The sequence below is a fragment of the Panthera uncia genome (genome assembly GCF_023721935.1).
Source record: "Panthera uncia isolate 11264 chromosome C1 unlocalized genomic scaffold, Puncia_PCG_1.0 HiC_scaffold_3, whole genome shotgun sequence".
NCBI lineage: Eukaryota > Metazoa > Chordata > Mammalia > Carnivora > Felidae > Panthera > Panthera uncia.
Genome location: NW_026057584.1, coordinates 37502469 through 37523310, shown reverse-complemented (window position 1 = coordinate 37523310; position 20842 = coordinate 37502469). Strand labels below are relative to the sequence as shown.

At 37.5% G+C, this 20842-nt stretch overlaps 1 protein-coding gene across 1 annotated transcript in view; it reads right to left on the bottom strand.

Moving 5' to 3' along the window:
- RFTN2 (raftlin family member 2) overlaps positions 1–20842 on the bottom strand; it is a 77746-nt gene that overhangs the window by 32329 nt on the left and 24575 nt on the right. Inside the window, exons 4-7 of the mRNA XM_049615207.1 lie at positions 13576–13759; positions 11986–12100; positions 7801–8080; positions 4772–4975 (exon numbers count right to left, since the gene is read on the bottom strand). Of these exons, the coding sequence (XP_049471164.1) occupies positions 4772–4975; positions 7801–8080; positions 11986–12100; positions 13576–13759 (783 nt within the window). The remainder of the gene's footprint in view (positions 1–4771; positions 4976–7800; positions 8081–11985; positions 12101–13575; positions 13760–20842) is intronic.

The window sequence follows — 20842 nt, the reverse complement described above, 5'->3', positions numbered from 1 at the left end:
CCCAGGCACCTCCATAACTCTCTTTTTAAATCTTCAGTGAATGACTTAGAATAAAAATCCTGGCAGGATGTTTAAAGTTTTTGCTTAGGAGCACACACTCCACCTAGGTGCCCCCTGCCCCACTTTCTAATTGCATGAAAATGGGCACATTTTAAAATATTTCTGTGCCTCAGCTTCCTCATCTACAAAAGGGGAATAATCATACTAACCCCACAGGGTTGCTGTGGGATTAAGTGAGTTAATAAATTTAAAGTGCTTAGAACAATGCTGGTGTATAGTAAGTACAAATACATGTTAGCTCTTGTTGTATTATTTATAAGATTGGCTGCTGCTTACCACTTCTACCTTGTATGGAGCCATTCTCTCTTCATACCTGGCTCCAGCACACAGACCTTTTCCCTGTTCCTCTTTCCTGCCCTAGGGTTTTTGTACATCTGGGGGTGTTTCCTCTGCCTAGAACGGTCTGCCTGTGGCTCTAGAATGCTGGCTTTCCAGTCTGTGTGATTGGTGCCTTGTCAGGCGGGACCTCCTGATCCCTCCTTACAATATGGTGTTAGGTAATGTCACAACACTTTTATCCAGTTTGAAATTAGATACATATGTTTCTGTACCCGTTACCGCCTGACTGCCTGATGCCGCAGGGCCAGCTTTTTGAGAGTAGGGAAGATGTCCATTTTGCTCATCATTGTAAATCCAGTGCCTGGCATAGGGCCTGGCATACACATATTTGTGGTGAATAAATACATTTTCTTTGTCAGTACTCTACCTCACTCCTCATTCTGATACACCTTGCCTGTCAGCTCCACATAAGCATTTTTTTTATTTTTTATTTAAAAAAATTTTTTTTAAACGTTTTATTTATTTTTGAGACAGAGAGAGAGACAGAGCATGAACAGGGGAGGGGCAGAGAGAGAGGGAGACACAGAATCCGAAGCAGGCTCCAGGCTCTGAGCCATCAGCCCAGAGCCCGACGCGGGGCTCAAACCCACGGACCGTGAGATCGTGACCTGAGCTGAAGTCAGCCGCTCAACCGACTGAGCCACCCAGGCGCCCCTCCACATAAGCATTTTTATAGGGGTGAAGAGTTTGAAATGAACTTAAGTCTAAAAATTCATAAAAAATCAAAATGTAGCCTTAAGATGTGGGTGAACTAAAGGTGGGAAGAGACTATTCTCTGAGGATAATGGGGGCATTTGTAGGCTAGTAGAGTATGGGGACTCATGGGTGTATATGTGTCTGTGTCTGTGTCTGTGTCTGTGTGTGTGTTTTATATCAGCTGGCAAAGCTGCTCATCTCAACCCATGCCAACTGCCCACTGGATTCTACACATTCTGGTAAAATAAAGTGTTTTATCTTTGTTGGCTCAATTGGGACCAGTTGGAGTTCTTTGCCCTATAGTGCAAGCCCCTGTGCGTGTGCAGTGATTCCAGCAGAGGACCGGTTTGGTGAGGACCCAACAATGCTGGAGAATGTCAGATACAGGAAACCATTGCAGTGGGAACCCTCAGGCTGCAAGAACAGCAAGACGGCCGCTGGGTACCTCTCCTGTTGGGCTTTTCGAAGCAGAAGGCTTTGAGAGTGCGTGGGAAAGGGCACTGAAGAGGAATTTCACAGTCCTTATAACCTCTCCACCGTGACCCCACCAAAGGAGAAAACTTGTTAAAAGTTTTGTTCCCCCTCTCCCTCTTTCTAGAGGAAGATATTTTATGAGATTTGTGGAGTAAGGTATTTAAATGTCTGTGCAATGTCTGGTTTTGTGCTTTTATTTCTCATGGTGAGCGGACTTCTGACAATATTTTGGAAGAGGATGGAAGCAAGACAAAACAAAATACGCATTGTCCCCTATGTGCTTTAGCTGTCAGGCATCAAATGTCCCAGAACAAAGCAACCAATTCAGCCCTGCTTCCTCCGACTTGCTTCTCACAGTGACACAGGCATGGGTCACAATTTCCCCTCTGCAGCTTCCCTGTGTACTCCTAGGGAAGTCCCAAGAGACACACCCAATTGCCAGGCCCCACAGACCGTGGTGGCTCATTAGGGGCTTGGCATGGCCTGCAATGTAAAATGTCTAATGAGACATTCCAGAGCTGCTGAGAGGGAGAGATTCTCCCCTGAGCTCTCTAAATAGCTTCTGAGGCTTTATGAACAAAAGCTCTACAGAGTCTCTGGCTGGCAACTGCTGTGGCTAATTTTATTTTCATCAGGCAAGGCCCAAGGCGGGGATGCCTGAAAGAGATTCTGAAAGGAGTATTTCTCGTTTTTCCTTCAGCAGTTAGTAACAAACCAAATTTTGAAATGTCTCCAACTAGACTTTTTGGATGGAAGAGAAGAGAGAAAGAAATATATGAAGCATAAACTGACCTCCAAGTAGCTGATCCATACTAAAAGTACTGTAGCTGCACACAAGTTGCAGGAAAGAAAACTAACTCCAGAAAATAAGCTCTGACAGTGGGTAAGGCACTGTGGGAGTCATTTTGTACATACTGCATCTTATCAAATTTTTATAGCAGTAAAGTAGGGAGTATTTTTACTCCCCTTATAGGAAACTGTGGCTCAGTGAGCCCACCTAACTTCCCCAGATCACCCAGCTAATAAGTAGAGAACATAGGATTCAAACCCTGGTCTATCTCATCCTAAAGTCCATGCTCTTCTTAGATTTTGCTGTTTCTGGGGCACCTGGATGGCTCAGTCAGTAAGGGCATGAGACTCTTGATCTTGGGGTGTAAGTTTGAGCCCCATGTTGGGTGTAGAGATTACTTAAAAATAAAAATCTTATGGGTGCCTGGGTGGCTCAGTTGGTTGAGCGTCTGCCTCTCGGTTTCACTCATGTCATGATCTCACAGTTCGTGGGATCAAGCCTGGAGTCGAGCTCTGTGCTGAGCATGGAGCCTGCTTGGGATTCTCTCTCTCTCTCTCTCTCTCTCTCTCTCTCTCTCTCTCTCTTTCTCCCCCTTTCTTCCCTTCTCTCCCCCTCCCCTGTTTGTGCATATGCATGCACTCTCTCTGTCTCTTTCTGAAAATAAATAAACTTGTGCTTGCTTCGGCAGCACATATACTGAAAATAAATAAACTTAAAGAAAAAAGATTTTGCTGTTTCCGTAAAAGACCACCTTGGAGGAAGTTTCCAATAACCAAAATACTAAGAACTATCTATTGAGCACCTGCTATGGGCTGTGTGCTATGGGCCATATTTCTGGGTACTTCAATAGGCTAGATCCTTACTCTTGGTTGCTAGTTAAAAGAACTTATTGGACCATGACTCTTGATAATTTTATTTATTTTTGAAGGAGAGAGAGAGACAGAGCATGAGTGGGGGAGGGGAAGAGAGAGAGGGGGAGACACAGAATCCGAAGCAGGCTCCAGGCTCTGAGCTGTCAGCACAGAGCCCAACGCGGGGCTCGAACTCACGAACCGCGAGATCATGACCTGAGCCAAAGTCGGACGCTCAACCGACTGAGCCACCCAGGCGCCCCATGACTCTTGATAATTTTAAATAATCATCCAAAGTCTTTAGTTCTATTAGTTAAGGTATCCCTGATGTAATAGGCTGACTTAATGATAGTAAAGAATACTGATATCTCATTGCTTTTTTTGTTCTTTCCTCTAGCCTCATTAAGTTAGTTAATCTTGGTTTTAATAGCCTTCATCCTTCCTAATGCAATTTTCAAGTCTCCTAACTATGAGTTTTTCTTTTAGCACTAATCTCTTTTTTATTTTTATTTTTTTGAGAGAGAGAGAGAGGGACAGTGTGTGTATGTGCATGTGCACGCGGGTGGGGAAGGGACTGAGGGAGAGAGAGAAAGAATCTTAAGCCATCTCCATGCCCAGGGCAGAGCCTGATGCAGAGCTCGATCTCACAACTGTGAGATCATTACCTGAGATGAAATCAAGAGTTGGAGGCTTAGCCAACTGAGCTACCCAGGTGCCCCAGCACCAATTTCTTTTTTAAAACACTTTCCCTAGAAAGTAACTTTTGGAAAGTTTTGTTTGTTTTTGTGATAGACATGAGTGATTACATATCCCATCGTAACTAAAAGAGGAAGACTAGGGGAAGTTGAAAGATAAAGGGAAGGCAGAAAAAATAGAGTAAATATCATTTTCTAAACCAAAGATTATTTTTCTATACAAATTTTAGAGTCAGATATAGATTGGAGTACATGGTTAGATAGTGTCCAAATCTGGGATTGTGTAATAAGTTTGGAGAGTAACTATCAAATGCCACTATAATCCTTTTAACTGGACTGTTATAATACATCTTATTTGGAAAATCCTACTAGTCAATCACACAGTGGTTTGTCTATACCTGATAGTTACAACCCGACAGCAAACATTACATTATAATTCTACCACACACTATGATTAAGCTTTTATTTATTTATTAAAAAATTTTTAATGTTTATTTTTGAGAGAGAGAGAGAGACAGAGCATGAATAAGGGAGGGGCAGAGAGAGGGAGACACAGAATCAGAAGCAGGCTTCAGGCTGTCAGCACAGAGCCCAACACAGGGCTCGAATTCACAAACTGTGAGGTCATGACTTGAGCTGAAGTCTGACACTTAACCGACTGAGCCACCCAGGAGCCCCTAAGCTTTTAAATTAAAGCTGCATAGCTGTGTAATAATTGGAATCTAATTCCTAATGAATTTTATAATGAATAATAATGAATAATTCCTGTCCTTTTGGTCATAGATCTTGAGAGGCAAAAACACTTCCACCAACTCTGATACAGGTCAAATTTTTTAGGTATCAATATATTATAATATAAAACATACCTTTAGATGTTTCCCAGCATACAAAAGAATCAATTAAAGACAAGCCTTGTTTATAATAAAATGTAGTTAACTCCAGCCAATCGGCATCAAGTGTACTAATGACAGATCCTTTTCTTGTTACTTTCATTGACAGGATGCCTTCCTGATAGGTCCAGCAGGTTGATTCATCATCGAAAACATTGAATATTGTATACAACTTGTTTTCTGGGGATAGGCATTCAGAAAGAAGAAAGATTATTTATTTATTAATTTACTTATTGAAAAGATTCCTAAACATTTTTTTATTACTCATGTATTTCAGGCATACAGACAAACATGGAGAATAATAAAATTACCCAGCACTCAGCTTTATTAAATGTTGACCTTGTGCCATGTTTCCTTCAGATTTATTTTTCCAGAAAATGAGAGATGGTTGTAGTTGAGGCTTACTATGTAGTCTTCCCTAATCCAGTTCTCCCGAAATAGGTACTATAATAATTTGGTGTTTATTTTTCTCATGCAAGCTTTTATTCTTTTAATATACTTTTATATACCCATTAATATATGTATATGTGTGTATATATATATATATATATCATATTCTGAAGTTTAAAAAACTTTTAAAAAGTGGTGTTGTATATATGCATCTATAAATTGATTTTCTTTTGCTTGGAGTGGAATTAATACATGTAGACCTTATTCAGTTAAACTGCTACATAATATTCTAGTTTATTATTCTCCTGTTGATGGACATATACATTGCTTCCAAATTTTTGTCATTATAAACATTGTTCATGTTTCCTTAGACACACATGTGGGAGTAGCTTCTAGCATACATATGTAGACATGGAACTGCTAGGTCATATCTTCTACTTTTCCATAAGTTGGCAAATTCTTAACTTGGGGAGTGGTGCATGGACCCACCTCTATGGTTGTGTTTAGGAAGTCTAAACCCACTTGCATTGCAAAAGCATTTGGGGGTATGTATGTATATGTGCATTTTTCTGGATCGAGTCTCTGTGGATTTCACCAGATTCTCCAAGAGATCTTTTGTGTGTATCTCCCCCAACCTCATGCTGCCACTACCCCACCCCGACAGCCCAAATTAAGAACTTTTGCCATAGACAAATTATTAAGAAGTATAGGATTTAAACTATTTAGAAAGGGGAATCTAAAGATTATTAATTATGGGAATGCAAGCTGGTGCAGCCACTCTGGAAAACAGTATGGAGTTTCCTCAAAAAACTAAAAATAGAACTATCCTACGACCTAGCAATTGCACTACTAGGCATTTATCCAAGAGATACAGGTGTGCTGTTTTGAAGGGACACATGCACCCCCATGTTTATAGCAGCACTATCAACAATAGCCAAAGTATGGAAAGAGCCCAAATGTCCATCGACGGATGAATGGATAAAGAAGATGTGGTATATATATACAACGGAGTATTACTCGGCAATCTAAAAGAATGAAATCTTGCCATTTGCAACTACGTGGTTGGAACTGGAGGGTATTATGCTAAGTGAAATTAGTCAGACTTTAAGAGACAAAACAGATGAACATAAGGGAAGGGAAACAAAAATAACATAAAAACAGGGAGGGGGACAAAACAGAAGAGACTCATAAATATGGAGAATAAACAGAGGGTTACTGGAGGGGTTGTAGGAGGGGAAGTGGGCTAAATGGGTAAGGGGCATTAAGGAATCTACTCCTGAAATCACTGTTGCACTATATGCTAACTAATTTGAGGTAAATTTAAAAATATATAAAAATAAAATTAAAAAAAATAAAGATTGTTAATTAAATTAAGTAGGTAGTATTTTGGATTTAGAATTTAAAAGGGCTAGAAATAGACACTTGATCTAATCAGGTCAGGATGGGAACCAGCGGGAGTTTAAAGGTAGCATTGGGTAGCAGATAGCAAATAGGTCTCTGACCATATCTTCAACAACTCTTGTTCTTAAAATTTTTACACTGCAAGAAAATCAGGGTGATTGTTAGTTAAGGAGCTGGTGAGAAAATAGGAGGGTGGCGGTGGCAGTGATGAAGGATGAGACGATGAATTAGGAAGTGCTCCTGGCTTGTTCATAAAAAGACTGTGCTGACCATGGTTGATGGGTCTCTGCTAGGCTCACGAGATTGAGCACATCTCATTACAACCAGAAAGCCAATGTGCATGTGTGCAGTGTGTTACACGAGTGGGTACAGCTTCAGCACAAACTTAGATCAAAAGGTCAGCCAATAGCAGCTAAATTAATCCAGAATTTATTCTGTGGCAGGCACAGTGCCTTATCTTTTAGCTACTTTTCACAACAACTCCCTTTCTATAAAGAAATTGAGGCAGCCTGACTCCAGAGCTCTTAACAGTAAGGTATGCATAGTCTTTGACTTTCTCTAACAGTGCTTTTTAAAAGCATGCTTGAAAAGATATCAGAAAACTCTGAGCAGGCCAAGATGCATGAGGAAGTGGTCTCAATTGCTTGGGAAGAGTTGCTAGTTGGCAAAGTAGAATAAAACTAATGGTTAAAGTTATTTTCGGATGCAGGCACTATTGTTATATTAATTGCTTCATCATGGTGTGCATTTTCATATTCTAATTGATCATCAAAGAAAGTCAATTAACTTCAAGGGCAAAAACCATCCATGAAATGGGAAAGGCCAAAACTAAAATTCTCATACTCCGTTTGCAAAAACCAAACATAAATCAGAACAGCTTTCTATATTTATAAAATCACTTTCTGTATACACGCATAGCCTCCATTTTATAGGGGAGTTGGTGAATGACTAAATGGAAACCAAGTTTCAAACCAAGTTTCATTATATGGATGGTATTGTATGACCATGCCCGGACAACTGTTTGAAAAACTGCCTTACCTTATTTCTGGCTGTAATAATTAAAAACAAAATCAAGATGAGTGTAATATATTAGTTTATTTGGTTTTTGTAATTTTAGAAATTTACTTTGTCTCATATTTCCAAAAAAACCCCTCAAAAACTTATTTTTACTAAATTGAAACTAATATACTATTTCTACTCATCTTGTCTATTACCTTCTCCCTTTCTTGATTTAGAATAACTGGGGCTGCCATCTCGGTCCATCTGACACTGTTCACTTTCATGATGAAGTTCTTCCTCAATTCCACTCTCAGATGATTGCCCACTTAATGTTCCTTCATTCCAACTTTTACAGTTTTCATCTGAAGTGTGTCTCAGAGGCAGCGCTGACTCTACATCTTCATCATGGTTGGTTCCGTTGCAGAATTTAAGTGGTGAATAAGGTTGTGATATGAATCCAACAAATTTCATTCCTCTCTTAGCAGCTATATTAATCTAAAAGAGATTGTAGAGCAAGATGTAAAATTCATTTACATTGATCACTTTATCAGTTAACCTGTAGGTTTATTAAGGAAATTCATAAGAAGAAGTAAATTGACCACTAACTAAAGACCCATTCATAAACAAATTAATAACCTGTAACAAAGCACTACTCCTAAGTCTATGTCACAGTATTATTGTGACTTCTTCAAACAGAACTGATACACTTTAGAAATTATGAAAAGAAGCAGATGCTGGGGAGCTCAGTCTGTTGAGCGTTAACTCTTGATTTCAGCTCAGGTCATGAGCCTAGGGTCGTGAGATTGAGCCCTGTGTTGGCTCTGCACTGAGCATGGAGCCTGCTTGAGATTCTCTCTCTCTCTCTCTCTCTCTCTCTCTCTCCCTCTCCCTCTCCCTCTCTTTCTCTCTCTGTTTCTCTCTTTCCCTCTTCCCCTTTCCCTGCTCTCATGTACTCTTTTTCTCTCTCAAATAAAATTAAAAAATAAAAATAAAAGAAATTATGAAAACAGGAATCATATTTTTCTTCAAAAGGTTACTATTTGAGAAGAACTAATAATTCTATAACATGATTTTTGCAGGCCTGTTAACAATGGTCTCTCCCACTGAGGCAAAATTAAAAGCTATTCCAAGAAATCCTCAAAAATAACATGACCAAATACATCTTAATTAACAAAGCAAAAACATTAAAAGCAAAAACATACAGAATTGCTTGCTTGATGTGGGTAAAGAAAAATGTTAGAAGTCTAATTCTTTTTTTTTTTTTTTTAATTTTTTTTTTCAACGTTTTTTATTTATTTTTGGGACAGAGAGAGACAGAGCATGAACGGGGGAGGGGCAGAGAGAGAGGGAGACACAGAATCCGAAACAGGCTCCAGGCTCCGAGCCATCAGCCCAGAGCCCGACGCGGGGCTCGAACTCACAGACCGCAAGATCGTGACCTGGCTGAAGTCGGACGCTCAACCGACTGCGCCACCCAGGCGCCCCTAGAAGTCTAATTCTTGACAAATGTGTGTATGTAATGCATAGGCCCAATTCACTCTTAGGAAGCTTTCCCATCTATTTATATCTTGATGCTATTGTCTCCTATCAGGCCAAATGCACATGATCAGATTCAATCATATAAGTTAAAGAATAGGATTCAGAAGAACATTACGTAATGCCAGTGAAATAATTTGAGACGTTAAGAGTGGTTATTTTCATGCCCAGCACTTTCCCCTTTCTCTGCTTTTTCTACATTTCTTTGTTCTTTTTGTGTCCATGTCTTTCTCTTCTGTTAAGCTGGCAATTCTTTTGAGGGCAAGGACTGTGTCTTAATCATTTTTGTATTGTGCCGTTTTGTACCTACAGGTGCTCTATAAGTATTGGTTAAATAAGTAAAAATGAAGAAATAGCAACATCTTTAATTTGGCCACTGTTTTAAACATTTAAACTACATGTTTTAAATGCTACCCTGGGAGGGGAAGAAACAGTTATGATGGAGGTTGCAATGAAAAGGGCCGGGAAGAACTGGGGCAAAACCAGAGAGCAATACCCACTCAAGGGGGACAATGGTCACTCAGCTCTAGTCAGCGAGGAAAATTCTGGGCAGGACAGAGGTGATAGGTGTGTGGAGCTAAGACAGAGGATAGTGCTGATGCAGTATCATTTACTCCTATACATGGACATGTTGAGATTGTAACAATGCATGAAGCCTTAAAAATAACCACAAATTGTCCTTTATATCAGGTGTCCTGGGAGAGAAGAGGGAGTGGTAAGGGGGCATGATGTTTTTGCAGGTGGAAATGGGTAAATTTATTGTCAGTTCTTTCTCTAGGTCTTATTAGTTGATTTGGGTGAAAAAGTACAGAAGGCTTTTTCTATTACTAGAAAGTTTTAGCTGGAAACATTTGGTAGCAAATATAGTGTTAATGTTTTTTTCCAGTTTTTAAATCGGAAGATTGATATTTTTAAATGTTATTTTTACTTTAAAATCCTGAGAAAAACACTTATAAATCTAATTTTAAACATAAAACAAATATTGATCTAAAGTTAAAATGACTTAAAATCTAGCTATTCAACAATAAACTCTTTATGTAAGACAATTGTTCCAAAATAACATTTGGCATTCATCTACTGCTCTTGTTCATACATGGGGCAATGTTCAAATAGTTCATGTGCTATGTTTCCTGAAGCTTTTCTCTTCATGAAATAAATCCATTACTCTGATTGCTGAAATAACAGTACTTTCCTGTTTAAATAGATCTTTAACTGTGTCCAGGAAGTCAAATGCAAAACAAGGGCTCTGATGGTGATCTATTAAGACTAAATTAGTAGTTACATTTTGTTTCAAAATAAATTTTCTGGAGGGGATTTATTCCCAGAAAAACAAGTTGAAATCTCCCAGATTAGTAGTAGTAAACAGTATGCGTAGCTTGTTTATAAAAATCTAGTCTTTTTCCCCCGCACCCAGAAAAAAAAAAAAAAATCTAGTCTCAAAGACTGTTCCTGAAAACCTTATTGAATGGTGACTTTATACTTAAAAGAGAAATATCATTAGCAGCTCTAACTGGCTATATACAAATTATAGACACTCTGACACACAAGACCACTTAAACCTTGGGAACAATACTAGAAACAGTGAGTAAACCTTAGTTTCTTACTTGAAAGGAAATGCCTTAGGTTTTTGGCTATATTCATTTAAATAAAACCTAAACCCTACAAATGTATCAATGCAACTAAGAAAAACTTTCACTTAAAATCCCATCAATTTAGAATACTTATAAATGTACAATTTTTCTTGGTCTTAATCAATATGCATATAGTGTTCAATTTTTTGTTTAAGTTTCAATTAAGTTATTTTGTATAGACTTTTCTATCTCAACAGTCAATATAGTTGTTACGTTTAGTCCCCATAAAATATTGCATTGTATGGATGTACCATTGCTATCTCCTCAATTTTCCAATTATTGAGAATCTGGCCCCTTTATTCACTGTTGATTAAACTACTTTGTATAAAAATGACTTTCCCCCTTTTCAATTAATTTCTTGGAATAGATTCTAAAGAATAAAATGGTATTTATGATTTTTTTGACCAGATTGATATCCAGAAACACCTAATTTACTACAATGTACTAATTTATTACGATGCCAGTTGCGATATGTGAATGTTTTCTTAAAGCTCTTCCAACACTGGATTTAATACCTTCAATTTAATTTCTCAGTTAATATTGGTGAGGTATTAAATCTCAGTTTTATTTTAAAAATTATTAGTTAGGTTGAACCTTTTTCCAAAGGTCTGTAGTTTATGTTTCCTTTTGTATTTTGCTGTCTGTGGATTCTGTCTGTCCATTCAAGACTGGACATTACTTTCATGCATTTGTATTCATTTTATATATTTTTTAAATAAACCCCCCTAAGACACACTTATTGGAGATCCCCCCCACACTGATTCTTTTTTTAAGCTTAATTTTCCTAATATATAAGTTATATTTATATTCTCAAACTCCTCAACTTATTCATAATTCAGTATGTCTATTCTTTTGTTTTCTTCTGTATTTTTTATAGGTAAAAAAAATTACCTCTTTATCTCATTTGAAATGTGTGGAGTCTATTTTACACAGAGCAAATTGTCCATTTCCCCAGCAGTTGTTTTCTGGGATGGTTGTTTTCCCACTTTATTTCATTGGGTTTGTTTCCAAACTTCTTATAGGTGTGTAAATTTATTGCTGGCATTTCCATTGACCTGTATTTCTGTTTCTAACTCTGTATAATTTAGTATGTGTGCTTCAATATGTTTTAACTTCTGGAAGAATAAGTCACTTACCATTTCCCTGTTCTTTTTAAGGTAAGAAAGGAGATTGATGAAGAAGAATTACCAAATATTTCTCAATATCACATGAAAAAATGTATACATTTAGTACCTTTTCTATCAGTTCTTTTGCTATGTCATTTGTTTGTGTCTCATAAGTTAGAGGACATTCCTCAATCACGAGCCTTGGGCGTCTTTGTCCACTGGATGCTGCCGAATGCTTCAGGCTGTAACAGAGAATATACCCATGGTTGGAAGTCAATTGATCATTTTCAGCTAATATGCTTATGTAAAATTGAGAGAGCAACTCACAAATAAGGTCAAGGCAATCTTTTTGTTGTTGTTATTTCAAACTTAATAATGGTGGTCTTCTTAGGTAAAAATACCAGAAAAACAGGTTGAATTTTCTTAATATAAACCTCTATTAATATAATTTCTGATTTGATATGGAAGAAAAAATTCAACAGCGGTTTTAATAAAAATTGTAAGAAATGATTTTAGATCACTGTTACACTTGATTATTGTACAAAAACGTTAGTCAAGGTCCTCTTTAAATGCAAATAAATATTGTCCTGTCTTCTTCCTTTTTTTTCTTTTCTGATCATTACCCTTTGCTTATTCTTAGCCTTGTCAGAGCACTACTAAGTCCATTTGAAATAATGTTAAAAAAGACAAAATAATTTATACATGGTTTATAAGATTTATAATTAGAAGTGTTGCTACTGTGTGATAAAATGACATGTTTATTTAATAATGCTTGGAGTATCTGATCAAATTCGATCTCATGGTGAAAGCTGACGCCTGTACAAACCCTCTCAGACATGTATAAATAGGCTTATACTGATAAGTAGCAGGCAGTGTCCCTTAAAAGCACCTTTCTTTGCTTAGCCCTTTCTTAGTTAAAGCAATCAATTGTTAGGCCATCACTAAAAAGAGAAAACAGTTTTTACCCTGGTATTTGGGATGGATTGATATAGTTAAAGAGTTGGGTGAAAAAATTTAATGTGTTAATCAAAGACATTGATTTGGTTATTTTCGCTCCTCACTGGAAAGGGCGATTGTATTTTGAAAACTATCAAACTTACAAGCTAGGCTGGCAAAAATGGTTGCAGTATTAGTTGGGAAAGCAGCTACCAAAAAAAGTGAAAAAAATGAACTAAAATGGATGGTCTTTACACTCCCCCCCCCTTTTTTTTTTGAAAAGGCTGAAGTCTATCAATTTGTGAGAACTCTGCACGTAGGCCTTTCTGCTGTAAACTGCTTAGAAGGTAGAGCTAGTTTCTGTTGCCACTATTATTAAAACAGTATAGGACAGTTAAAAAAAACACTCAGTGAAAGTGGACTTCATTGGTCCAGTCATCTCTTTTAGCCCAGTGACAGGACCTGTAGCTGACAACTACTCCCTCATCTGCTGAAGCTTCTAGGTGCTTCTTGAATCTATCTTCCTTTTCCTTTGTTCACCGACATCCTCATCTAGGACCCATTTGTCTGCAAGGGGCTAAAATCAAGGAAGAGTTTTAAAAAGGAGGGAGGTGTAAGTTTCCTTCTTTCATTCCAGGTTTAACCACTAGAAAATGTGCTCTCAACCAACCCCCCTAAATATCCTTTATTCCCCATCATTACGTTCAAACTTTCTTTTCTTTTAACCAAAGAAAACTGTCTCGACAGCTTCTTAGTCTGTTTCCTTGAGCACTAGGCTTACCTTAACTTCAAGCGCAATAGCACTACCCTGTACAGGTAACTTGCAGGTAGGTGTTTTCGCTGCCCCACAGGTTGTATAACAGGATGAATAGCCCCAACAATATATCCTTTAAGATAGTAGTCTTCAACTTTTGTTACTATATCCGGAATTGAATTTATCTTGATGACTTCTGGGTTTGGCGAGGCTGAAATATCAAATGCAATGAGAAATCGCACATTTATAAAATTGAATTATATGTTACTTCTATTTATGTGTGACAATAATTAATGAATGGAAAGCATATCCATGTGACTTAATCTCAAAGTTACACTAACATGTATTATATATTTTCTAAATTAATTTCAGAAAAAAGCAAAAGTAACCTTATAAGCTGGTAAATATGTAATATTACCAATATGTCTTATTGATAAGGTAAGAAATGCCTTATATTTACTTTTTCAATTAAGGCAGCTTTATTTTTTAGAATTTCATTTTGAGTGATGGTATTCCATTAATAGATATGGAAGACATACATATGAGAAACAATATTAAGTTGGAGAGCCAATTGTTTTTATAATTCTGAACAAGCTGAGATGCATCATTGTTAAAAATAAAATTCATACAAATCTAAAAATTAAAAGTGGGTGTAATGATATTTGTTAAGCAAAAATTGTCAAGTGCTTTCTTATTTCCAATTACACTTCAAAAGCATCATGTTTTAAGTTTCTTTGGGAAACTAAACATGATTTCTTACGGCACTTATATAAATGCTTGAGTGGAGGAATTGAAAAAGGAAAGGTATCCTGAAGTTCTTTTTAATAAGTAAAATTTCTAAATGTAGAGGAATTTTAAATGCAATAGTGATATGTAATTGAACTAGCCCTTTGAAGCAGGGCAAATCTGTAAAAACTATAGAGTAGTACAATGTGTACAGTTTTTAGTAAAAGGAAAAGGGTGTGTTATTTGGGAAAATGTTCTTAATGTTCAAGCAGAGTTAATTTAAAAAACAACTTTATTTTCTGTAACAATATTTCTCATTTTCTGGAGAGAAGTCAAGAATTAATATCTAGAAATAGACCTGCAATTTGATTATCTCTTGAGTAACAAAACATATGAACTTAATTCCAGGCGTGAGCAGTGCTGGCTGTTGGCCATCTGTCAGTCTGGTCCGTGGTGTCCAGCAAAGAACTGTGGCTAATTGCCTGAACACAGGAAGGAGGTTAAGAAGCAGACAAGGAAGAAGGGTCAGAGGAAATCCCTGCCTCCTCTTACATTAGTATCCACATGATGGAACAAAAATCCACCAACACTGGGTATTCATGCCAATGTCTCAAAAGAAAACAAAACCCTCAATAGAAAAGTTATATAAATTAAGACAAATCCATTTCCTCAAAGTCTCTTTCTCTTTTGGATTTACACTAATTTATTTACAATGTATTTTCTTCATCATTATGTATAGGGAGAGATACCAAAGAGAATGATCCTGGACTTGGAAGGAAACAGCTGGGTTTCATCGTCCAATGGCCCTGTGCTGCATGGTTGTGTGGCAATCACTCCATTTTTCATTTGGTTTTACTTTTTCAGTATTTTAACTACCAATCCTATTCCCAAACAAAGAAACTGAAAAACTATAAAACACAATAAACCGTTAAGACTAAGGAATGATACATACATAACCCAAACCTATTTTTAGGATTATATACTAATTCCACAAAATTTTTTCAAAATGAGGCCTTTTTAATGGATCTTGCTGTTTATTATAGGAAGTGGAAATGCCTTACTTAGCATGATACTGAAGAATCTTCATAGTCTGGCCTCTTTCTACTTATTCAGCCTTCACTGTTGTCATCTGTTTTCTTGTAGGTCTTGCTTTGGCAGGCCTGTACTACTGCAGTTCCTGAACCTCACATGCTCTTTCATGCCACCAGGCCTTCACTTCCTTTCCTGCTCCCTGAGGCTGGTTAATCACTTCTTCCTCTGTGTGTGCATTCTACTAGTTCCTTTTCAGACTTTATTATAGTTGCTTGTTTATATGTTTGTGTCTGCTGTTAGACTAAGAATTCCTTAATGGCAACGAACCTACCTTATTTTTCTTTCTATGCCTAGCATTTTCCTTAGGTTATTATTATGTTAAGTTGGAAATACTGTTCATTAGGGAAACTATGAAGTAAAATTATTGCATAAAGGAGGGAAAGCCATCAAGGTTAGCTGGTAAATTCAGGAACAAATGTACACATTATCTAGGACTTGTTGGAGAGAGACACAACAGGGAAAGAACACACAAAAAGTGTTGCAAAACTGTTACTCTTTTGATTATAAAAGTGAAGGTGGTCAAGAACCTAGTGAGAATCCAACCAGGTAGAGTTAAATGTCATATTCACTTCTGAATGGTCTAGCTTCGGGCCCCATTTTAGGTTCCTTAAATTAATCATATTGCAATGAGAAAATGACAAAGAAAATGAGGTAAAAAGTAATGAGAAGTGGAACTACACTGGATGTAATTAGCTCCACCTTGGAGTGAAATCTGGAGAGAAATTTGGGAGACCTTATCACATACAAAGAATGAGATTGTAGGCTTAGAGAGCTTCAGGATCCCGCTGGGCTTGCTTCCCTTGCTGACTTGGTTGGAGTCACTGTTTGGTCCAACGTTGTCTTACCTAAGTCTACTCTCATACCATTGCTTGGAAGGAAACCCCAGAAATCAAGAACTGAGGATTGGGAAGAGGCTGACTACTTTAGTTGCTTCATACAAGTAAAATCATACATTACGGTTGACCCTTGAGCAACATGGGGGTTGCGGCACCAACTCCCATGGTCAAAAATCTACGTATAACTTTTGACTCCCTAAAAACTTAATTACTAATAGCCTACCGTCAACTGGAAGCCTCACCAATAACATAAACAGTCAATTAACGCATATATATATATATATATACACACACACACATATATATTATATACTGTATTCTTATAATAAAGTAAGCTAGGAAAAAGAAAATGTTATGAAGAAAATCATAAGGAAGAGAAATAAATTTACAGTACTATACTGTATTTATCTAAAAAAATCTGTGTGTAAGTGAACCTGTGCAGTTCAAATCCTTCTTGTTGGGTCAACTCTATTTTTTTGTCTTTTTGTGACTGGCTTATTTCACTTAATACAATATCCTCACGGTTCATCCATGTTGTAGCATATGACAGGATTTCCTTTTTAAGACTGAATAAGATTCCATTGTATATATATACCATATTTTGTTTATCCATTCATCCATCAATGGATATTTGAGTTGGTTCCACTTCTTGGCTATTGTGAATAGTACTGCTATGAACGTGGACATGCTAATATCTGTATGAGATACTGCTTTCAATGCTTTTGGATGTATACCCAGAAGTGTGATTGCTGAATTATACGGTAATTCTATTTTTTAAAAATGTTCATTCATTTTGAGAGAGAGAGCACATGTGAACAGGGAGGGGTAGAGAGGGGAAGAGAGAGAATTCCAAGTGGGATCTGTGCTATCAGCACAGAGCCTGCCGTAGGTCTCTATCACACGAACTATGAGATCATGACCTGAGTCAAAATCAAGAGCCAGATGCTTAATGGACTGAGCCACCCAGGTGCCCCTGGTAATTCTATTTTTAAGTATTTGAGGAATGGCCATATTGGTTTCTATAGTGGATGCACCATTTTACATCCCCATCAACAGTGTACAAGTTTTCTAATTTCTCTACATCCTTGCCAACACTTGTTTTCTATTCTTTTTTTTTTTTAAATAGTAGCCATCCTAATGGGTATGATATTTCATTGTGGTTTTGATTTGTATTTCCCTATTAGTGATGTTGAACATCATATGCTCATTGGCCATTTGTGTATCATTTTTGGAGAAATGCCTTTTCAAGTCCTTTGCCCATTTTTAAATTGGGTTATTTTTGTTCTCAATAAGAGTTCTTTACATATTCTGGATATAATATTTACTTCCATTTCATAGGTTGACTTTTCACTCTGTTGATTGTGTCCTTTGATACACAGAAGTTTTTAGGTTTGATGTAGTCATATTACCTATTTTTGCTTTTGTTGCCTTTGCTTTTTGTGTCATATCCAAAAAATCTTTGCTAAATCCAATGTCATGAAAGTTCCACCCTATGTTTTCTTCTAGGAATTTGATAGCTTAGGCTAATCTTTAAAGACTTTTTTTTTGAAAAGTACAATAGCACTAGATTATTGGTTTAAATTTTTTTTTTAACATTTATTTATTTTTGAGACAGAGAGAGACAGAGCATGAACGGGGGAGGGTCAGAGAGAGAGGGAGACACAGAATCTGAAACAGGCTCCAGGCTCTGAGCCATCAGCCCAGAGCCTGACGCGGGGCTTGAACTCACGAACCGCAAGATCATGACCTGAGCTGAAGTCGGACACTTAACCGACTGAGCCACCCAGGCGCCCCTAGATTATTGGTTTAAAAAGGTATGCTATGCCTTCTTTCTCAAAATGATGCCAGAAAAATGAAAAACTTTGATACTTTCACATTGGCTTTACATGATTATTTTAGGTAAGGTAAGTTATAAAATGAATACATAAAAATCATGAAAGTATAAGAAATTTTAAAGTTTATTGAAAAAATACTATTTACCTGACAAAAGTGAAACACAAAAGAATGTAGATTGTAGTTTATAACTTAAAATAATATATGAGTGGAGATGAGCATTTCATCTTATGAAAGCGTGTCTTTGTAAATTATACAATTCAATATAAGAATGAGGGATGTGTGTTGGCTTGGAAATCTCTCCTGGCATTTTAACCACTCCCACTGGCCAGGTGTAATTATAGTGGGTATCACAAGCTGTGTGAAGTTGGTTGTTTTTCCATATGGCATGACTAGAGAGAGTGCTTGAGGTTTCAGTCAACAAACCATTCAAGGATCACTTGAATTATAACTGTGAGTTCTGATTTCCTGGTTGTTGCCTGAAAACTTGCCATTGTTAACCTCTGGCAATATCAAGAGAGCCCCAATCTCAGAATGGGTGTCAGGTACTTCAGAGAAAAGCCCAGGACTCTTTTAAGAAATGTGGCATTTCCAATACTCCTGACATCTCAGAGGAAAAAGTTCTGTGGAAAAAAGGGGACACAAGGGGTCTGAATCTGAAAGTGATTTAGAAGAATTGAGGCCTGAGTGTAAAGAAGTTTTAGGAATATTTTTATTGCACTTAGTGTTCCTTTTTTATGTATGGAGGAGAGATAGAAGGAATAATTGACGTTTATTTTATTTAATTAATTTATTTTTAAAATTTTTTTTTAACGTTTATTTATTTTTGAGACAGAGAGAGACAGAGCATGAACAGGGGAGGGGCAGAGAGAGAGGAAGACACAGAATCCGAAGCAGGGTCCAGGCTCTGAGCTGTCAGCACAGAGCCCGACGCGGGGCTCGAACTCACGGACCGTGAGATCACGACCTGAGCCGAAGTCGGACGCTTAACCGACAAAGCCACCCAGGCGCCCCAATAATTGACGTTTAAAAATGTCTCAAAGAGCTTTTACCATTGGTAAGAATTAAATTACTAAGTGAGAAAGTAGTAAGTCATAGTTTAATTTGTGATTTTTTTCTCTCTTAGCAGTACATAAAGTAATGGTGTGTTTTACAATCAACAATGTTTTGGAGTCAATGAAGAATGATAATTATATAGCAAAGAAGTGGTTGCAAATACATTGGCTAAGAGAATGAGGATTTGGGGCACCTGGGTGGTTCAGTCAGTTGAGAGCCTGACTCTTGATTTTGGCTTAGGTCATGATCCCAGGGTCATGGGATTAAGCCCGCATTGGGCTATGCACTGAGTGTGGAGCCTGCTTGAGATTCTTTCTCTCTCTCCCTCTGCCCTCCTCTCCCACTTGTACACTCACTCTTTCTCAAATAAAAAATAAAATAAATTAAAAAATAAACATAAAAAAAAGAGAATGAGGATTTGAAGAACTCTTTGTTTGGTAGTATATATGTTCCCACCCCCCACCCACCCAAATTTGAACAGGGATAAATTCTTAGTTCTTTTCATAGTTCAAAACACAGAATGAGAGAAATCTGATTTAACACATGTTCATTTGGTGGGGGAAGGAGGAAACCCTAGAGACTTTAGCTGCCCACAAATTAATTATAAGTTAGCACTTAACCTAATGTGATCATAGTCATCTGAAAGAAAACGGTTTCCAAACTGGCTCACTGAATTCTGTGCTGAGCAGACCACCATTGGTATACTTCCTGTTTATTTTCCTTCCCTTTCATATTTATCACCACCTAAATAATAATCAGAATATACTAGTATATTCACCTAATTATCTTCTTTAATATCTGCCTCCCTCACCAAAATGAAAGCTTCATGAAGGTGGGGATATTCACATTTTGTTCACCTCTATTTCTTTACACCTAGAACAGCACCTACCACATCAATAGTTAGTTAATATTTGTTGAATTAATAATTGGATTGTGTTCAGTTTAAGGGCCAAATTAGAGACAGACAGTTTGAAGCTGGATTATGTTCAAAAAAAGTGCTCAGGATAGCAAGGAGTCTGAAGACCCTTACAGGTGTTCTTCAACTATGTGCTAAATAAGTGAGGGATAGGATACCATCTGGATATATGTCAAGGGCTATCGCACAAGAAGCTGGCAGGTTTGACACTGACTGAACAGTGGTGGAGACAGGTACACAGAGGAGTATTCACCCAAACTGCAGGTGGCAGGGAAGAAAAATAGGACTCTGACATGCTCAGTTGTTTAAATCTATGTATGGTAAAGACATATGGCAAAAAATTAGAGGTAAGAGACTTTTGCTCCATGTAACTGGAAAGCAGACTGCCAGCAGCCTCAAAAACCTAGTACTCAAATAAACCCTCAGCTTACCAAAAAAGTTCTCACAAAGCATCCACTTCTTCATGAGAGGCATGGAGCTCCCTTCAGCTCCCCTCACTACCATGTGTGTGTTGGACTGGGGTAGCATATCCCAAACTTAAGTCATTGAGCACACTTTCAGTTTTTGTCTTATCTGAGTACCATCTGTACTTCCATATCATTACAGTTCCTCTTTAAATTTTCATTTTAATTTTAACCTTATTTCAGGGGTTTCATGGGTGGCTCTGTCAGTTGAGCATCCGACTTCGGCTCAGGTCCTGATCTCACAGTTCGTGAGTTTGAGTCCCACATCAGGCTCGCTGCTGTCAGTGCAGAGCCTGCTTTGGATCCTCTGTCCCCCTCTATATCTGCCCCTCCCCTGCCTTCCCCCTCTCTCAAAAATAAATAAACATTAA